The sequence below is a fragment of the Vitis vinifera genome, chromosome 5 (assembly GCF_030704535.1).
Source record: "Vitis vinifera cultivar Pinot Noir 40024 chromosome 5, ASM3070453v1".
In the NCBI taxonomy this organism is placed as follows: domain Eukaryota; kingdom Viridiplantae; phylum Streptophyta; class Magnoliopsida; order Vitales; family Vitaceae; genus Vitis; species Vitis vinifera.
Genome location: NC_081809.1, coordinates 658,880 through 671,261, shown reverse-complemented (window position 1 = coordinate 671,261; position 12,382 = coordinate 658,880). Strand labels below are relative to the sequence as shown.

Below are 12,382 nucleotides of genomic sequence, written 5' to 3'. Positions count from 1 at the left end.
GGGCCCATCTACCCTCAAAAGATAATTCTCCCTTTACTAATTAAGCAATATTTTGGCACTGCACCGAGTCCAAATTAGTCACTAAGATTGTTGTTAGTGAATTACTGCAGAGAACTATTCATTTTGATATATGCATGATCGATGCTGTAAATTGGAAATACTTTATTTGGAAAACCATTTTTAATTTTATTTATTTATTTATTTATTTTTAAAAATTGGTTTCTATTAAATGATTATTTGATTTCTTATAACACAATGACTTCTACCTTAGGACCCACAATAGGGTTAAGAGGTATGCCCAATGCTTCAATTTAATAGAAAAGAACACTTACAAACAAGTCAATGATCCATGAAATAATTCTAATTTAGCAAATCTAACCCTCTACATAGTTTAACCTAAAAAATGATTCATTCTCGACAAAAGTACCTTTCAACCTATTCCTTATTATTTTTATTCCAAAGGTTTTGAAGTTAACTATCATCCAAATCACTATGAACAAACTTAAGGAATTTTATGCCCATAGTTGAGATGAAACATGCAATTTTCATTTGTATGGCCATCCAAATATATAGAAGGATCAGTATTACAATTTCCATCTATGTGCTTATCTTATCACCATAAACAACAAAGAAATTTATATTTCCATTTACATCAAATAAAAAAAAAATCACTATTACAATTTTCATGGCTTGTTAGTCCATAGTGTGCCAAAGCTATAATGATCTCAAGGATATAAAAGGATTGATGGTTTGCATGTTTTCTAATTATCATCATATTGATCACATCGACTATAACAACGTATACTCTTACCTTCTCCACAAAAAAGGATTTTTTTTCTTTTTTCTTTGGTCTTCTTTTTAGCCACCTTGTTTAAGGTATTATCCAATCCATATCATTTGAAATTCAATAGATAGACTATGAATATTAAGACAACAATGAGTTAGTAGTAAAGTATTGGGAGCATTGAACGTGACATGAAATGTTATAATATTATCTACAAGTAGTAACAACCTATGCACATGGAATATGGTCAAGATCAAATAGTCGACATGTGCCCAAACTAGTGTCTAAATTCACTTGGATAAATACTGATGACCAACCCCTTGATATGTGTTCTCTTATGCTCTCACCAATCGGTCAACTGCTTGCATGTGAAACATCATGTCTAACTTGCAAGTATGTGTTGAATATTATTTCTTTATCTAAAACATATTGGAATTTCCCAACATGGCTACATGAATTTGCCGCTTGCATTTTGTTAGGATAAAACCCTTGAAAACATCATGATGTAATAGAATAAGGTTTAATTAATAGCTTTATTTATTTATGATTCCCATTTGTATCCTTATTTACATGAATTGTTATCTAAGTATTCATATCTCTATCACTTACATTGTATGTGACTTATGGTGCACTAGGAGTTATATAGAAGATTCAAGTCATGTGTTCCTTACAAGATAATAAGTAGCTCACATTCAATTAATGGATTTAAGTAATCCATTAGAGACTATAGTGTACTACCTTCTAATTTAAGGGATGACTTGCCTTGATCATTGAGATAGTTTTCACATGATGAGTGTACTAGCATGTATAGTTACACGTCAAATAGGACCTACGATGAATCATGATATTAGTTTTTGGGTAATTATGATTCACTAAACTTCTATGTTGCATGAGCTTTCAAACTTGAGAGAATATTTAGATAATGTTTAGGTTTCTAGTGGATTTTGTTAAAATATAGCCCTATAAAGCATGACATGATATAATAGATTTTAGTTTCATTGATAAATTTATTTATGTAAGATTTTAGTTTCCTTTATTATCTTATTTACATTAATTGGTTATCTAAATATTCATGCCCTTACTACTTGCATTTTACATGACTTGAGTGTATTAGGAGTTGCATAAAAAGTACAAGTCATGGGTTTCTTATAAGATGATAAGTTGTTCATAGTTGGTTTATGGATTTTGACAATCCATTAAAGGTTATATATAGTACATTATTTCCTAATTGGAGAGATGATTTGTCTTGGTCATTAGGATTGTTTTTCCATGATGAATATACTAGTGTGTATGGTTACCCATTGGACATGACATTTGGTGAATCATGACAGGTTAACTATCAAGTAGTCGTGATTCACCAAACTACTAAACTACATGAACTCTCAACCTTGATAGGACATTGAAACTATGCTAAAGTTAATAGGAGGCTTTGATTTATGGGTGAAACCTTAAGGTGCTCATATATTCCCTACAGATTGCGTCGTTGTTGATAAAGGTTGGTGGTAACAAATATTATTAAGAGCAGCATTATGATATCTCATGGGATTAAGACAATATGTTCCTTTGAGGTGATCCTAAGAACATGTGATTAATAAAATTATGGTTGTGGTAATTCTCTAAGTGGAATTTGATACATGCTCTGTGTGAGTTGGAGTATGTCAGTTGATTACATTATAGGAGGATTTGTAACTCAAGGATTGAAGATGTAATTTTAAGAGGAAAATAACACAAAACTTATTAGATTATAGACACTAGTTCATGAAGAGTCTACATACAGTAGATAATAGTTCACAAACCCGAGTTTTATCTCATTATAATATCATAGGATATTAGAGTGTAGTTAACTCTCCTTAGTGGAGTGTTGAGTTAACTTCAAAATTAGATTTTGAGGGAGTTGATATTTTCATATGAGTCTCAATGATCTCCTTTCAAGCTTCTAATTTATGATGACACATTTGTTTAAGGGTATTATAGGTTTGTAATTCATAGTGTGAATAATTAAGGGCATTTTGGTGGATTAAGTAAATTAATTAATTAGGATATACAGTTAATTAATTAAATGCAAAGTTGCATTAGATCTTATGAATGATCTTTCTGGATTGGTCTAATTAATTAATTGGAATTAAATAGGGTTAATTAACTAATTAAAACCTAAATAGGCTAGATTAAGTAACCTAAGCCTGGGTTAGGCTTAAGTCACTTAAACCCATAAAGAAGTTTATATAAACTCTTTAGGGGTTTAGGGTTTCATTTTTACATCCTTATCTTCTAGACTTCAGAAAAGAAAACCCTAGCATTCCTACAGAGAACGTTACCCTTCTCTTTTGCCAAAGATCCGTGAAAGGAAAGATCAATTGGAAGATCTTTGTGTATATGAGATCTATGACATCTCTAGTTTACTTCATCATAGTGGACTTGATTTGGAAACATCTAGGTCATAGGTATGTTACTCAAAATCTCTAGAGCTACATTTTATTATGGTTTTCAATGTCATATTTTTCCGTTATGTTAGATTTAGAGAGTCTAGAAATAGATTTCATGCATCCTACAAGATCTAAGAATAGGGAACGAAGTAATTGAGGTTGCCTTGTAACTTTAACCTATGAATGAGACCATAAAGTAGTCATATATTCCTTGCGAATAAGATCACTATTGATTAAGTTAGGTGAAAAAAAAATGTTTTAATACAAGCCCTATGAGATATCTCATGGGTTTGAGATAACATGTCTTCTTAGGTGATCCTAAGAACATGTGATTAGAAAATCTATGGTCATAGTAATTTCTTAACTGGAATTTGACATATGTTCTTATAGAGTTAAAGTATGTCAATTGATCACATAATAGGAGGATCTAAGACTAAAATATTGGAGAGGTAATCTTGAGATGTTCACAACATCTATCTCATTAGTTTATGAATACTAATTCATGGGCGGTCTACATGTAGTGGATAGTAAGTCACAAACTCAAGTTTATACTCATTCTAATATCATACGATATTGGAGTATAGTTGACTCTCTATAGTAAGATGTTGAGTCAACTTCAGAATTGGATTTTGAGGGAGTTAGTATTTTCTTATAAGTCCCTATGTTCCCCACTCAAGCTCATATTTTATGGTGGCACTTTATTAAAGAATTCTTATATTCCTTATTCATATGCGTGCATAAGGGCGTCTTTGTAAAAATGTAAGGTTGCACAAGAGCTTATGAATTGTTTTTTTGGGTTAGGCTAATTAATTAATTGAAACTCAATAAGGATAATTAATTAATTAGATTAAATGACTTAAACCTACGATGGACTCAAGTCACTTAAGTTCATAAGAAAGCCTATATAGAACTTTTTAGGGGTTAAGACTTAAGAAGTTCTTCTATTTTTTAGATTTTGGAAAATAACCTTAGTCCCCATCCTCTCTAACAAGGATTACCTCATCCGATACTAGGACCCAAGAAAGAGAGCTATCAAGTAGAACACTGTTTGGTTTTTAAGATCTGTGACACATCTCCTTCTACTAGATTTGATCTAAGAACATCAAGATCACAAATATGGCTTTTTCATCTCTAGATCTACATTTTTAAATACTATTGCTACTATCATGCATAGATCTAGAGAAGTATAAGATAGTATACATGCACCCTGATGGTCCAAAGATGAGAGTGGAGATATCCAGACATTCTCAACACATTTTTATTAGACATTCAACAAGTAATAACTTAGGATCTATTTGGATACATTTCATGTTTTCTGTTTTTAAAAATAGAAAATAATAGTAAATTTTATATAAATTTCAAGAAATTTTAGGAATTAACATTGAAAATATAATGATTTTTTTAAACTAATTAAAAATAAAATTTACTTCCTTAAATTTTATATAGAACTTTTATTTTTAAAAATAAATTAAAAGAAAAAAGTGTATCCAAATGAAGCCTTAGTTGTAGATTTAGTTGTTTTGAACTCAAACTTCATTTTAAGAGCCATTATTAATGCCACTAATATCATAGGTGGTTGTTTCATGCTTTGTCCTTTATTTGTTGCTTTTTGTATTATGATAGGATTATCATCTATGAAACCGATGGTTAGAATCTATGCACTCTAAGTAATATCATTTCTAAAAGGATCAATTTGGGACACTTGCCCATCATTAGTATGATTAGTATGCATCCTATAATCCTTCTCATTAATTAGGGCATCTTAATTCATATTCCAATCATGATCAGTAGATCCTTCAAGTGGCTTATTGTTAAATCTCATTCGATTTTTACCACAACCATTGACTAGAGTTTCTAAGGACTCATAATGCATGTGTCCACTTTTATGTATCAACATTGAGTCCTATCCAATTCTTTCTCAATCTCGACTAACATATGATATTCAAACTAAAAGTTACATATCCATTTATGACTATGATTCCCAACTATCTTTTCTATTGTGACACACAATGGAACATGTAGCTTACCAGTAGTGCGATCTAAGCTAATAAAAAGTTTTAAAACCTATCACCAGTTAGTTGTATAAGAGTCATGATATATTTGCATTAAATACATGTTTCATTGAAAGATAATACTCTATTGGATCTACCTTCAAAATGTGATACACAAATTTTAATAATTCTTCACATGAAATAGTGTTTGAGACCTTAATGCCTTTACCTTTATGTCATTTAAAATAGAAAGCATTTTCATCCCATACCCAATCTCCTTCATGTAAAAACATCATTCCTACTTATCAATTACCGAAACAACAAAATAATCCCAACTATGAATACCAACACACAATAATACAATATTTTTGAGTTATAACAAAGCATTGCCATTAGTAAATGGGTATTCATTTTTAAAAAATTATTCACTATTAAATTCATATCAATTAAGTAGATATTTATTTATTTTTAGTAAATAAAAAATAGAAAGATTATTAATCATCTTTACTATCACAAATATTGTCAATAATACTACAAAATAAAATGTTTCTAGCTATGAAATAATTTCCAATATTTTAACTCTCAATCATTTTTACCAAAGAAAAAAAAACATTTATTCAGTAAAAGAATGATACATTAATTTAAGAATGAATGTCAAGGATAATTTTTAAATGATTCAACTTCAATAGAGTAAAACTAAAAATAATAATAATAATAACAATATAGAGTTAAGATAGAATAACTACTTATAGACTAAACCTACATCAAGTTGGATCAAAGTTAAAGTTTGGTATACAAATAAAAGGTACTACTTCAGCTATTATGTTAAAATATGCCAATAAAAACAAAAACCACCCTAAATTCGGTAGTTGAATTTAATTACTTACCATCATTGGACTTTCTCATATGGATAATGCTCCTCACACTTTTTATGTTTCTTTACTGCTTTTGAGTCGTTTATCATGGCTGCAAACGACATAAAAAAAATGGTAACAATTTGAGACCTTTTACATATTCACTATATCTCATCAATAGTTTAGAACATTCAATATATAAGAATTGAAAGAAAAATATGAGGTAGAGAGAATAAACGTAAATTGATGTTTAAAACTTGAAGAAATGTGATAATAAGAGGGAAAATGGGAGAAAAAGCTTGAATTGGAGGGGAATAGGTTGTTTTTGAGATTGAAATATGTGGAGGATTAAATTTGCAAAATTGGAATTATTTAGTTCATTTTAATCAACTTTTTTTTAACTATAGCCGGTTTCTTTTGGTTTTCTCTCTTGCTTTTCAGTATAGTCACTAAGCCAGAACTGTAGTTGTCCCATAAGTTAGCTCTCTCAATTGATTTGCCAATCTGTAAATACCACATTCTACTGCTCTCCAAAAATTTTCCCATATCCCAATCAATCTATTTTTTATCTTCATTCCAGGGTCATTACCAAGTTACAATCATGATCGGGTAGGTCATGGGGTTGATCTCTATTGCTATTCTTCTTCAATCATGTTGAAGTCATTGCAGCCATCCATTCTTGAACAAAGTCAAAGCTTCTAGTTGTTCATAAAGCCGCCGAGAATACAGAGGAGTACATTTTAACATTCCAAAATTTGTTTTCATCAATTTAAAGGACTTATTCATTTGTAGATATGTTCTCAATTTTAGCCTGCATTTCTGGGCTGGGATTATTCCATTCTCCATGAATCACCAATATTATTCAATCTTGACTCACAAAGGGTGTGCCACAAACTACAAATTATCTATGATCAAAAGTAACTTGAATGCCGCCCTAACTGATACAATGTTTATATCCAAGCAAAATCTTATTTCCTGATGTATTCTACATATTCCCTGTAAATGCACTCAAAGTAGAAGGTAGATTAGTTTCTCACGGGTTAATAATCAGATCCACACATTTATTTTGTTTTATTTTTTTCTTTTTTCTTTTTTCCTTTTTGCCCCCTCCCTGCGGAAATAAAAATAAAGAAAAAAAGAAAGAAAAAGAGAATTAGACCACCATTTGAAATTAACCAGGGGATTCCCACGTAAGATCATAAATATAGCACTCCTTCATTGAAAAATAGTGGATTACTTTGAACGTTCCTTAGATGCAACCGTATCTGCCTTTGAAAACTAGAGACACACCTTCACACGAGGGAACCTTGGTCCTCCATCTATAAATGCCAACCCTTGTTCTTAGATCTCTCCTCACCTCAAACCATTCTCTGCAAACCAACCATTCCTCCTTCTCTTCCTCTTTTGATCCTTTTAATTTCAAACGCTAAGATCATGGGTGTTTTCACTTACGAGAGTGAGGTCACTTCCTCAATTCCCCCAGCTAAGATGTTCAAGGCCGCTATCCTCGATTCTGACAACCTCATTCCCAAGGTAAGGCCTCAAGCTATCAAGAGTGTGGAAATCATACAAGGAGAGGGAGGCCCTGGAACCATCAAGAAGATTCACTTTGGTGAAGGTTAGTTTTGTATTATAATCATTGCAGCACATATAACTATCACTGCATGGTGTCATGAACATGTTAACAGAACAGAATAGACTAATGGGGGTTCTGTTTTTTTTTTTTCTCTCTTTCTGGTGTCCAGGCAGCAAATTCAAAAGCATGACACACCGGGTTGATGCGATTGACAAAGAGAACTTCACATTCAGCTACACTGTGGTTGACGGAGATGTTTTGACAGGCGGCATTGAATCAATTTCTCATGAGCTCAAAGTGGTGGCTTCTCCTGATGGAGGATCCATCTACAAGAACACCAGCAAGTACCACACCAAGGGCGATGTAGAGATCAGTGAAGAGCACATTAAGGGTGGCAAAGAAGAGGCTCTGGCATTGTTCAAGGCTATTGAAGCCTACGTCCTGGCACATCCCGATGCCTATTAAGTAAAATTGCCTGTAGCAATTGAGATATTAGTCTCTTGAGTCCACCTTCATATTCATAGCATCATTTGTGTTTTTGCCATATGGCCAAAGCAGCCTCGGCTTCAAAATAAGACTTTCCTAGGTTTGATCCTTGAAGTACTTGTAATGTTTTATTGCAATGAAGAGTCTTTGCTGCATGTATTACCTTAATAAATATATTGAAAATCATCTTTTCACTAATTAAGAAATATTTTGGCACTGCACCAACTACAAATTAGTCAATAGATTGTTGTTAGGGAATTACTGCAGGGAGCAATTTATTTTGACTTGTGCATGATGGTGTAGACCGGAAATACTTTAATTGAAAAACCATCTTTTAATTTATCTTTTTTTTAAATGGTTTTTATTAAATGATTATTTAATTTATTATGACACCATGGCTTGATAGAAATGGGGTTAAGACCCAATTCTTCAATTTAATAGAAAACAACACTTACCAACCGGTTAATGATGGAAATCTAACCCTCCACATATTTTAACATTAGAAAATGACTCATTCTTGACAAAAATAGTTCTTAGCCCATTCTTTATTATTTCCATTCCAAAGGTTTTGAAGTTAACTATTATCAAGATCATTGTGAGAAAACTTAATGACCATGAAGAAACAAAGAATTTCCATTAAGGCTTTATACATGTCCTATGACAATACAAAAAAGTAATTTATATTTTCATTTGTATGGGCATCCAAAAAAAAGGATCGCTATTACAACTTCCATCTATGTGTTTATCCTATCACCATATACAAAATAAATAAATAAAAAATACAATTTCTATGCCTTGTTAGTCCATAAGATGCTAAAGCTATAATGATCTCAAGGATTGATTATTTGTATTTTTTTTATTATGGCCATATTGACCACATCAACTACAATGATGTGTGCTCTTACTTTTTTCAATAGGGAATCTTTCTTTGATCTTCTTGTTAGTTCTTTGATCTTCTTGTTAATAGTCTTGTTTAAAATATTATCTTACCCATATCACTTGTAGCTGGATAGATAGACAAAGAATATTAAGATAACAATAAGTTAGTAGTAAAGTATTGGGAGCATAAAGTATGATATAAAATGTTATAATAACCACATGCAACAATAGCTTATGCATATGAAATATGATGAAGATCAAATTCTTAACATTTTCACAAACTAGCATCTAAATTTAGATGGTTCTATATTGGCGATTGATCCCTTGATGTGTTTCTCTTATCTCACTAACCAATCAATTACTTGCATGTCAATGGTCACAGGACATTATGGCTACCATGTGATTATACATTGAATAGTATTTCTTTATCTAAAAACATATTAGAACTTCCCAATTTGGTTTTACAAATTTACCACTTGCATTTTTATTAAAATATTCAATAAATAATAACTTATTGTCTGTTTAGATACACTTCATGTTTTCTATTTTTTTTAAAGAAAATATTAATAACTTTTCCATAATGTTTTATTGCAATGAAGAGCCATTGTTGTTTTACCTTAATAAATATATTGAAAATCATCATTTTACTAATTATGCAATATCTAGCACTGCACTAAGTCCAATTTAGTCACTAAGATTATTGTTAATGAATTTTTGCAGAGAGCAATTTATTTTTACATATGCATGATAGTGTAATTGGAAATACTTTATTTATAATACCATCTTTATTTTATTTTTATAAAAAATGGTTTCTATTAGATGATTCTTTAATTTATTATAACACAATATTGACTACCTTAGGACCATAATAGAGTTAGGACCCAATCCTTCAATTTAATAGAAATGAACACTTACCAACAAATCAATGACACCTACCAACAAGTCAATGAGGGAGAAATAATTCTAATTTTACAAATCTAACTCTCCATAGATTTTAATCTGAAAAATGACCCATTTTTGACAAATAACCCTTTTAACTATGATCAATTAATCAAGTAACCCTTTTGATTTTCTTTTCTTGCTTTACAGGAACTTGCTAAGCCGGAACTGTAGTTTTCCCGTAAGTTAGTTCTCTGAATTGATTTGCCAATCTGTAAATACCACACTGGCCTCTGTTTTACTGCACTCCAGAAATTTTCCCACTATATCCCAATCTACCTATTTATGATCTTCCAGGGTCATTCCAAGTTACAATTATGAAGTATAGTTTATGGGATTTGTCTCTATAGCTATTCTTTTTTCAAACATGTTGGAGTAGTTGCAGCCAATGTTGAATAGAGAAAAAGCAATTCTAATAGTTTAAAAGAATAGCAAAGCCGCCGGGAATATAAAAGATGCTTTTCAATATCCCCGAATTTGTTTCCTCAATTTAAAGGGACTTATCCATTTGTTTTGGCCTGCATTTCTAGAATGGGCTTATATCACTCTCCATGACTCACCGTTCCATAATGTTTGACTAATAATGGGTGTGCCACCAACCACCAATATATGAAGAAAAGTAGCTCGAATGCCCCGACTGTTAGTGTTTGAATCCAAGGAAAATATCCATTTCCTGTTTCATTCTACATATTATTTACCTGTAAATGCACCGAAAGTAAAGCACTAGTCTCAGATGTCTTCTGAGTAAAAGGATAACTTTCTCACTTGTTAATAACATAATTAAGATCCACGTATTTGTTTTGTTTTGTTTTGTTTGGTTGGCTTTATTATTAATATTGTTTTTTTTAATCAAAATCTTTTCCTCTTTTTTCGAATTTGTAAGAACTTTCTAGGTCATAACGGGGAGTAGACCACCACTTGAAATTAACCTGCTCATTTCCGCATAAGATCATAGTATTTCTTTATTAAAAACTAGTGGATTACTTTGAACCTTCCTCAGATGAAGCTGCCTCTACCTTTGAAAACTTGAGACACACCTTCACACAAGGGAACCTTGACACACCTTCACACAAGGGAACCTTGGTCCAATCCATCTATAAATACCACCCTAGTTCTCACATCTCTCCTCACCTCGAACCACTCTCTGCAATCCAATCAATCCTCCTTCTCTTCCTCTTTTGATCCTTTTCATTTCAAGCTCTAAGATCATGGGTGTTTTCACTTACGAGCAGGAGATCACTTCTTCAGTTCCCCCGGCCAAGATGTTCAAGGCCGCTGTCCTTGATGCTGACAACCTCATTCCCAAGGTCAGGCCTCAAGCTATCAAGTGCGTGGAAGTCATTCAAGGAGACGGAGGCCCTGGAACCATCAAGAAGATTCACTTTGGTGAAGGTTAGTTTCTATTATAATAATTGCAACCCATATAACTATCAGTGCATGTTAACAGAAGAGACTAATGGGGGTTCTGTTTTTTTTTTTTTTATCTTTCTGGTTTCCAGGCCACAAATTCAAAAGCATGACACACCGGGTTGATGCGATTGACAAAGAGAAATTCTCATTCTGCTACACTGTGATCGACGGGGATGTTTTGACTGACGGCGTTGAATCAATTTGTCATGAGCTCACAGTGGTGCCTGCTCCAGGTGGAGGATCCATCTACAAGAACACCAGCAAGTACCACACCAAGGGCGCTGAGGTCTGTGAAGAGCACGTTAAGGGTGGCAAAGAGGATGCTCTCGCAACGTTCAAGGCTATTGAAGCCTACGTCCTGGCCCATCCTGATGCCTATTAAGTTTCCTGTCACGTTCTATTGAGTAAGAGATACTAGTCTCTTGAGTGCTCTACCTTCATAGCATCAGTCAAAGTGTGGAACTTTTGTGTTTTTGCCATATGGCCAAAGTAGCCTCGGCTTAAAAATAAGATTTTCCTAGGTGTGAACCTTGGTGTACTTGTAATGTTTTGTTGGAATGAAGAGTCATGGTTGTATTACCTCAATAAATATAATGAAAATCATCTTCTTATGTTGTATTACCTTAATAAATATAATGAAAATCATCTTCTTATTAAGTGATCATATATATTTGAATTGACATGATTGGGTTATTGCTTTTATTTCAGAAATTTTCAGGAAAACTTGATACGTTCTGCATAAAGCCTTTCTTTTCTTATCTAAATTTATTCGAGACCTAACTCTAGCAACATTCTAAAGCATAGAAATTGAAAGAAACAAAAAACAATGAGGCCAGTAATTAATTTGGAAGAAACCCTACTTTCAATTTTTGTTTTTATTGCTTTAATCAACATTGAGTTAGCATTCGTATAAAGGGTAATTCATCATATGATTTTCCACACTAAACTCAAAAGAAAAAAATGGTTGATATGTGTTTCTTATATGTATATCCTAAATTTGTACAGCTACATACACCTTAGTATTGATAAGGTATGTGTAT

General features: G+C 32.2%; 2 protein-coding genes across 2 annotated transcripts; both read left to right on the top strand.

Moving 5' to 3' along the window:
• Positions 1-7,285: 7,285 nt before the first annotated feature.
• LOC100244758 (major allergen Pru ar 1-like) lies at positions 7,286-8,320 on the top strand. The gene is made up of 2 exons (XM_002274273.5): positions 7,286-7,670; positions 7,798-8,320. Exons 1-2 carry the CDS (start codon positions 7,487-7,489, stop codon positions 8,091-8,093), a joined length of 480 nt encoding a protein of 159 aa, XP_002274309.1. The 5' UTR covers positions 7,286-7,486; the 3' UTR covers positions 8,094-8,320.
• A 2,543-nt stretch (positions 8,321-10,863) lies between these two features.
• Positions 10,864-12,006, top strand: PR10.2 (pathogenesis-related protein 10). The gene is made up of 2 exons (XM_002274206.4): positions 10,864-11,324; positions 11,432-12,006. Exons 1-2 carry the CDS (start codon positions 11,141-11,143, stop codon positions 11,722-11,724), a joined length of 477 nt encoding a protein of 158 aa, XP_002274242.1. The 5' UTR covers positions 10,864-11,140; the 3' UTR covers positions 11,725-12,006.
• Positions 12,007-12,382: the final 376 nt, after the last annotated feature.

What these genes read in the sequence shown, in the direction of transcription:
- LOC100244758 (XM_002274273.5), top strand. Translation starts at nt 7,487, where the DNA reads ATGGGTGTTTTCACTTACGAGAGTGAGGTCACTTCCTCAATTCCCCCA. An exon ending in GAAGATTCACTTTGGTGAAG is followed by an intron (nt 7,671 to 7,797) that starts GTTAGTTTTGTA and finishes TCTGGTGTCCAG; the next exon opens with GCAGCAAATTCAAAAGCATG.
- PR10.2 (XM_002274206.4), top strand. Translation starts at nt 11,141, where the DNA reads ATGGGTGTTTTCACTTACGAGCAGGAGATCACTTCTTCAGTTCCCCCG. An exon ending in GAAGATTCACTTTGGTGAAG is followed by an intron (nt 11,325 to 11,431) that starts GTTAGTTTCTAT and finishes TCTGGTTTCCAG; the next exon opens with GCCACAAATTCAAAAGCATG.